This window comes from Artemia sp. Qi Xiang Cuo, chromosome 6, assembly GCF_049724085.1.
Source record: "Artemia sp. Qi Xiang Cuo chromosome 6, ASM4972408v1, whole genome shotgun sequence".
NCBI classification, from domain to species: domain Eukaryota; kingdom Metazoa; phylum Arthropoda; class Branchiopoda; order Anostraca; family Artemiidae; genus Artemia; species Artemia sp. Qi Xiang Cuo.
This window is the reverse complement of record NC_142799.1, coordinates 49,703,496-49,712,165: the sequence shown is the minus strand read 5'-3', so window position 1 is coordinate 49,712,165 and position 8,670 is coordinate 49,703,496. Positions and strand designations below refer to the sequence as shown.

General features: G+C 38.0%; 1 protein-coding gene across 1 annotated transcript; it reads right to left on the bottom strand.

Moving 5' to 3' along the window:
- Window positions 1-2,605: 2,605 nt before the first annotated feature.
- LOC148951327 (protein CFDP2-like) lies at window positions 2,606-3,139 on the bottom strand. The gene has a single exon (XM_089091066.1). It carries the CDS (start codon window positions 3,137-3,139, stop codon window positions 2,606-2,608), a length of 534 nt encoding a protein of 177 aa, XP_088947192.1.
- Between the last annotated feature and the right edge of the window lie 5,531 nt (window positions 3,140-8,670).

Genomic DNA, 8,670 nt, shown 5'->3' with positions numbered 1-8,670 from the left:
TTGTGAGACAGTCAAACTTTAGCGTAAAGAGCGAGGCGTCGAGGAGAGCACAGCCCCTTTCATATATGGAAGCGGGGGTTTGGGGGGCGGCAGCCCCCCAACTGCACCTCCTAATCCCAGTACGTTTTAAGGTTCTAACTGGTACCTGATCCTCTTTAACAGCCCCCCAAACTGTGCCTCCTAATCCCTGTACGTTTTAAGGTTCGACCTTGTAACTCAGCCTTTTTAACTCTTTAAAAAACGTAGTTTTTTTTCAAATAATTTAAAAAAGAAACTGAGTTTCTTTTTTAAACTTTAAATTCAGTATATAAAAAATTTCCTCTGACGGGGCAACGAACCCGGGTCTTCCACCTGATAGTCAGGAGTATCGACCACTGTACCAAGAGACACAATTGTTCTTGTATTTTTAGTCTTTTGAATCTATTTTTGACGCAAGCGAATACCCACAAATCTTGATATTTGGTTTTTAGAAAACAGGGAAGGAGTGATCGGATTGAGCTGAAATTTCGAGGATAAGCTCTCAGGCCCCAGAAAAACCTATCTTCTAAATTTCAGCCCGATCAGACAACGTTAAAGGGAGACTGTGGTGGGAAAATTTAACATGGGCTCTTATAGGAAAACGAGGTTTATCGTAAATGTAAATTCGGGGGATAATTTTTTCGGTCTGAAAACATCAAAAGGCCCTAGCAGGTCGAATTCCGCTTCGAATGAGTCCTCATTCATCCGGATCCGTTGCCAACTGTGGCCTGTAGGCGTGGCTAATAAAAAAAAAGAGAAATGAACATTAAGTGGCTATATCTGGTTTTTGGAAAAATGGGAAGGAGTGATAGGATTGAGCTGAAATTTTGAGGATAAGCTCCCGGGCCCTAGAAAAGCTTAACCTCTAAATTTCAGCCCAATCGGACAACGTCAAAGGGGGGCTGTGTTGGGAGGGTCGAAACTTCCGGCCCAGTTTACCCATGAAGATAAAGTCGGAGGAGGATGAAATTTTGCACGTTTCTTAGTTTGAGCTTGGGCTACAAAATACGATCACCGCCGTCTCTCTGCAACCTCTAGGACCGGAAATCGCTTAATATTGTGGTGGGTCGCCTCATTAAAGAGGCACAAGTGTGCCTCCTTGAAGATACTTTGTTTTAGGGATACTGATCGCGAGTCCTGTCTCATTAGCAGTTTTTGCTACTCTTTCTGTTATATTTTATGCTTTCTGAGCGGAGTCTGAGAGCAGAGTACCATCGTCGGCATATTCGATGTCAGCAATTCTTTCTTGTGCTGAAAAGGCGACACCATCATCTTCTTTCCATGCGTTTTTCATATTCCAATCTATAATATAGTTGAAAAGAATTGGCGATACCGGTAATCCTTGACGGACGCCGTATGCTATTTCAAATAATTCCGTTAGCTTACCATATATTCATACGTTACTCAGGGTATTCTCATAGTATGTTTTTAGCAGGTCAACTATTTTCGTAGGAACACCGTCTTCAAGCATTATTAAGTCATTATCTTTACGACAAGAGTCGTAATATTGAGTCGAATGCAGCGATGAAGTCAAGAAAGACTGCGAAGATATCCAATCCGTGAATGAAACGCTGGTGAAGAAGAAATCACAGGGTAAAGATATGGTCTGCACAACCGATTCCAGGGCGGAAACCTACCTGGTTCTTCCTTGTCCGCTGCTATCGCTCTTCTCTAAAGCGGTTAACTAAAACTATTGCAAAAATTTTCCCCACTATGTCTATTAGTGAGACTCCTCAGTAATTTTTACAGTCTTTTTCATATCCTTTCTTGAAAATAGGGATTATTATGGCGTTACGCCAGTCCTGGGGAACATCTTCAGTGTCCCAGACTTTGCCAAGTAGGTTCGTCAGGGCTTCAACGAGCGCCGATCTTGCTTTGTATTTTTCTGCTTGTAGGGAGTCCTCATCTGGGGCTTTAAATTCTTTGAAAGACTTCACGGCGTTTCTGACTTCCTCCATCGAAGGTGCAGACGCATCACAAGAATATTGATCCACTAGTGATGGAGCTGCTGGTCGCATATTATGACTATAGTGAACAGAGAAAATTTGCAGTGTAGCCTGGCCTCTCCTATTTAACAGATCCTTGAATATTCTTTACATCGGTTCATTCTTTGTAGTCGCCCTGTGATGATAGTCCCATCTGATCTTTTAACATTTTCTTTAATGGTATTCCTTTTCTTTTTCAATTTCAGCTCTTCGAGGATCCTATGTTGTTTACGGGTTTCATTTCTAGCTGCAGTCTTTTCTAGGTGTGTGGCCAGCATTAACTAGCAGGCATTTTCATCTTTCTTTCCCAGCTTATGAGCATTCTTACGAAACTCTCTGAATACCGTCTTGTACAATGTATTTTTCTTTTCATGCAGGACAGTGAGTGTTTCGGCAGTGCACCACTTTTTAGTGCATTTGTCCTCTTTCCAAGGACTTGAGCTTGTTTTCTTTCCTGACATCTTGCGTAATATGTTTGATCTTCGACCTTTTCCCATATACGACTTCTTCTTCTGGACTGTCATTTTCCTGCTGTGTTTGTCCCAGGACTAGAGAGCGGTTCCTCAACACCATGTCAAACTCAGCCTTGACTTTTGGGTTTTCTAGTTTTCAGTTTGATATGTAGGGGATAGTATAACTTTCTTACGGTTTGATAGATCCAGGTTTAATGTAGCAGCAAGAAGAAAATGTTCTGAGCCGTTCTTTGACCCGGTGTCGGCTCCTCTGAACACTCGACAGTTGACTACCGATGATCTCAATCTCTGGTAGATCAATACGTAATCGGTCTGAGCAAAGGTATAGCTGTCTCTAGATTTCCATGCAAAAGTGTGGACATTCTTCTGTTGGAAGAACGTGTTCATGATGGATAGGTTATTATGCACTGCGAGCTGAAGTAGCCTTGTGCCATTAAAACATCGAGTGCCACGTCCTTGCGGTCCAATAGTAGCGTGTTTAGAAGTCCAGTCGGGGGCCAATCCTGGCTTTAAAGTCTTCTCCAGGCAGTAGCCGATCACGTTTTGAAATCTATCAATTTTATTCCGCAGCTGGTCATAAAAGATATCTTTCTGCATGTAACGTGAGTCACGAATAGGTGCGTAAGCAAATGTGATTGTTATATTGAAGGGATGGCCAAGCATCCTGATCCGCGCAATGCGGTTTGATATCGACTCCCATTCGAGCAAAGCTTAATCAGCCTTTCCCTGTAGAAGGAATCTAACCCTATGTAGGCCAGATCCGTCGCTAGATCCAGAGTTTATAGAAATGGCATTTCTTGCCATTGGTCGGGTCGTGAATGATCTTTTTGCTTCGGTCATTAATCTTCGTTTCCGTTAGGCATAAGACATCTAAGCTATAACGATGAAATTCTGCGGCGGTGAAAGCCTGCGTTATGTCACACTTCACGGAACACACGTTCCAGTTCGCTATCTTCAGGCTGTCTTTGAGCAATTTCACTGCCGCATGACCAGCTTATTGATTTTTAACCAAGGTCACCGGTTTCCTTGGCGTGTCGTCCACCGGGAACGCCGTAGCATTGTTTGATCTCTTTTGGTCCCACTTTTTCATGACGTTTCATGTGAATTTGGTTAACCGATGGTTCCCCAGGCCTTCCCTCACCCTAGTGCTTAGCGCCCATTGAACTGGATGTAGGCAGTTCGCAGGGCGGTCCACCCTTCCACCACTTTGAGGTGCACTTAGGGAAGTCCCTGCCAACGGCATAACAGCAAAATTACACTGACTTTTCTAGCCTCCCTGTTGCAAATACAATATTCCAAGAAAGCAGCATTTGCGACGTAAATAATAACAGCAAAAATCCATTTTCAGCATTCCAAAAACTAACTACACTTAAAAAATCAATTTCATGAGTTCAATTTACAACAAAAACAGACATAAATCAATTTACAATATCCTCCCCTATTTTCGAGATCTTCATATTTATTTCTTTGCTCTACTGCATAAGACAGGTGGTTTTGAAAAGTGCTTTTAAAATAACTATGAACGTCTAGTCATCCTCACCCTACCTTCAAATAAAAAAAAAGTATTACCACCCTTTTGAGAAATCTATTCTTTCATTTTACTTATATAAGAAAATATAGTGACAATGGAAAGGCACGTACGAATTATTACAGTATGTACGAATTATTAATAAGAAATCACGGCCAATGGTATACATTTAAAGGCTTATTCATTGACCATTCTGAATTCTAGATTTAGATTTAGGTCGGATTTTCAATAAAAACACAAATTCACAGAATACAAATTAAACTCTCTAATATTGTGCTCAGCAATAACGTTGTATATTGGCAATATTTGGAATTTAAAATTAATTTTCAAAAATGAATAGCCAAGTTACTTGTTCTATACATAAAAGTTCAAGTTTTTTCAATTTTAAATTGTATTACCAAAAAAGTTTCCTGAAGAAAGTAAAGAGCCACATTAAAACGTAAATGAGCAGTAGTAGAGTCATTTAGTTGTTCAACCGTCAAACAAACAGAAATTACCACTAATAAGACAGTAATGTATCCAGGATTTTATTTCGGGGGAGGGGGCCGTCAGTCTACCCTTTTATAGCAGTAATGTGAGCAAGAAAATTATCTATTATAGTGCAAGATTTCAGGTGGGGCGTATGGGGGGGGGGTAGCTAGGTAAAGAAATGAAAAGTACAAACTTGTCATGAGTATTTCTAGTTGTAGACTTTTTTTGTTTGAGAATGTATGACAAAATTTTGTCAACAAAGTCAGAATTAAAAAAAAAGTTAGAAGCAGTAAGAGTTTCTATTTTGGGAGAGTAGATGTTTTGGAACTGCCACAAGTGGCAGAATTTGGAAAATATAAAAAAAGAAGTACATTATTCCTTATATTTGCCTATGGGACCCTTGTTTTAGAGAACCAAATAAATAAAAAATCATATTATATCAAAGACAATTGCCCAGAATTAGGTTTCGGAGGGTTGGGGGCCTTAGTCTACCTAATATAGCAGCCATGAAAGCAATTATTGCTGCAATTATTGGCAGTAAAAGTTTGAAAAAGCTACCGCCCGCCTGAAGAAGTCGTTTCTTTTTAAAATTCTTTCCTTCCTTTTTAGAGGCCAATGTACGTTCAATGGAACGATGTTGCTTTGCCTGTTGCTTAACTACTTCTGGCAGTTGAACATTACCCTCGGTCAAATTTAAACAAAGTTCAGATTTTAGATTAATGAAATCATTGTCAATACCATGTTTGAGTATGGCTTTCCTAAGCGAGGGTTTTGAAGTGCTTAGAACTGAAAATAAATGTCTATTTTCATGTAGTTTCTTCAGTGTCATGATAGCAACTAATAAGTCTTTTTACTGTTCACGGGGAGATATATTGTAATTTCATTGTCGAGAATATCTGTTACCGAACCCAGATAATAGAGTGTATTTTGATGCATATCCAATAGTACGCATTATTGGGCTGTATTAGTCGCCTGAGTGTACGCTAAGAGGAGTAGTTTGGGGGTACCGGGATATATTTAGTTATTGAGAGTTTTTGGATAACTACAATCTTAAACAACTCTCTAGATGATATAGTAGGTGCAATTCAATGCAATTGTTTACTGTTCACTCTCATCATGAATAGATTCCAATTACTCTGGTTCTACATAATCTCTTTCATCAGAGCAAATGTATACGAACACTTGCAATTGTTCACTGTTTACTCTCATCATGAACAGATTTCAATTACTCTGGTTCTACATAATCTCTTTCACCAGAGCAAATGTATTCGAACACTAGCATTGAACTGCACCTACTATATCATCTACAGAGTTGTTCGTGGTTCTAGCTTGCTAATAGCTCTCAATAAACAAATCTATCCAGGCACCCCCAAATTTCTGCTCTCAGCGTACAACCCGGCAACTAATAAACCCTACGGCTACATCCTATTGAATCTTGATCAAAATACACCCGAGGATTTGCGTGTAGTCACAGATATTTTTGACAATGAAATTACAGTATATCTCCCCGTGAACAGTAAAAAGAGCTATTAATTGCTATCAAGACACTGAAGAAACTAGATGAAAATAGACATTTATTTTCAGTTCTAAGCACTTCAAAACCCCCACTTAGGAAAGACATACTCAAACATGGTATTGACAATGATTTCATTAATTTAATGTCTGAACTTTGTTTAAATTTAACCAAGGGAAATGTTCAACTGCCAGAAGTAGTTAAGCAACAGGCAAAGCAACATCGTTCTATTGTACGTACATTGGCCGCTAAAAAGAAAGGAAAGAATTTTAAAAGGAAACGACTTCTTCAGGCAGGTGGTAGCTTTTTCACACTTTTACTGCCAATAATTGCAGGACTTGTAAACAGTTTTCTCTAGAGAATGGCTAAACCCTATAAATTGACTACAATAGAACTCGCTCTCTCACCCGTGGAACACTTTGAGGACAATCTGAGTAAATTCATTGACAACGAGAATATTGAGGATGATAAAAAACTGCTTTTACTTCAAGATGCACTTTGCCGAGTGGACAAACATAAGCCCTATCGTGTGAAGGCCAGTGGTATTGATCACAAAAAAATCATCTCAGGATTCTGCTGCTGCTGGAACACTATTAAATACGGAGGATTTGGATAAATTTGTATTGAAAATTTCAAATATAATGCCCAACTCATATGTTTAACAAAGAAAACGACTCATAACTTATCTCATGGAAAGTTGTTAAGATCATATTCAAGTTGATAGCAATGGGAAAGAGATTATATCTCAAGGTAAGAGCTATAATCTACTTGATTTAATCTATGATATGATTACAAATCGTAAAGGACTATTATCATTTGACGCTCATCTATGCAACTTTCTAAATACATTAAACTTTCCCAAAAGCCTTTTTAGCAATAGACAAATTCTAAAAAAAATTAAATGAACATGCACCATTGTCAATACCATTAAAATATGAACATGAAGAAGAAGAAGAAGATTTTAAATCAATTTTGGAAAATACTAGCACACCTAGTGGAAACTTGACAATAAGGAGCAGCAGCACACCATTGATAGCTAGACAAAAGCGAAGACGTATCAAGTCACCATCACCCCCATCGCCAACCATCAGTATACAAAAGGGTAGCGGGTTTACATTCAAAATGGTTGAAGTTCTGAAACGTGTTTATGAAAATATTGGTGAAATGGGGAGGTTAAGTTCCCCCACCACTCTTTCCAAAGTCACTGGTGTTCACGGTAAAAGTGTACAAGACTATCTAAAAAATGAATCAAGTTACACTCTACATAGAAATCATAGACTTCGTGCTATTCAATATCAAAAAACTAAAGCCTTTTTTCTATTGCGTATAATGCAAGCAGATCTCTTAACTCAATATGAGATTCAAGGGCGTCAAAATCAACCGTACAATTACATTTTACTTGCAATCAGTGTGTTTAGTCACCATGTATATTCCAGTCCACTGTAGTTAAAGAGGGGCAATGAAGTTGCTCAGGCCATTGAAAGTATTCACGAACAGGATTCGTAATTAAAAGATTCAAACAGATCGTGGTAGTGAATTTGTTAATCCCCATGTTGCAAAAGTACTAGCGAAATATAATACGGTGCTCTATTACAGTCAAAGTCCTATAAAGGCTGTAGTGGCTGAACGATTGGTAAGAACCATTCGACTCTAAATTTCAAGATATTGTAAATTGAAATATAAATCTGCTTTTATTCATAATTAAGATAAAATCATGTTGATTTATAATCAAAGAGCTCATCGATCATTGTCGAACTCAACCCAAACGGAAGTTCATCATTCTGACAATGATACAATTGACACTTTTCTTAAACAATATTTCAATGAAACGATTGTCAACAAGAAAAAATTCAATGTTGGTGATACTGTTCGAATTAATAGAACAACTAATGTTTTTGAAAAGGGTATTTACTTGTAGTCCACAGAACTTATTAAAGTGGCAAAAATCCTAGACACTAAACCAGTAACTTATCATTTACGCGATACCAAAGATGAAGAGATTCTCGGCGGCTTTTATGACTATGAGCTACAAAAATTTGAAAATAATAATGAAATTTATCAAATTGAAAAGATATTAAAGACTCGTACTGACAGGGGGAAGAAACAGGTACTTGTTCGGTGGCTAGGATACAACTCTGATTTTGATTCTTGAATCAGTGTCAAAGATATTGACAATGCCCAATGATTTCTATGTAATTTTTATGTCCAACGTTTCCGATCCTCTCTACAACGACTTGAATAAGACAAGTGATTTTTGGACGAAACTCTCCCCCGCTATCAAATTTGATGGCGCGTATGAAGTGACTCTTGTCGATTTTATTCTCAAAAATACCTATGACATCCTGAGAAAGGATCGTGTGTATGATATAAAAGTTATACAATTCGATTGGTCACTCTTTGTCGACTATGAATGGGTTGAAGCACTTAAATCTAGCGAATATCCATATGTTAAATTGAAATATATTGAATATGATGATATGAGAGATTTGTGTTATACAATCAATAGAAAAATCTTATATCTTAGTAATGATGCATTCTATTTTAATTATTAATTGGAACACGATAGGATTTACATTACCTCACCTGTTGACAGTGAAATAATTATTCTCAATAATAATCTGAGAGACGTTCTTGGCTTTAAACAGAATATGATCAATGGGAAAAATGCTTGCACCGTTTACG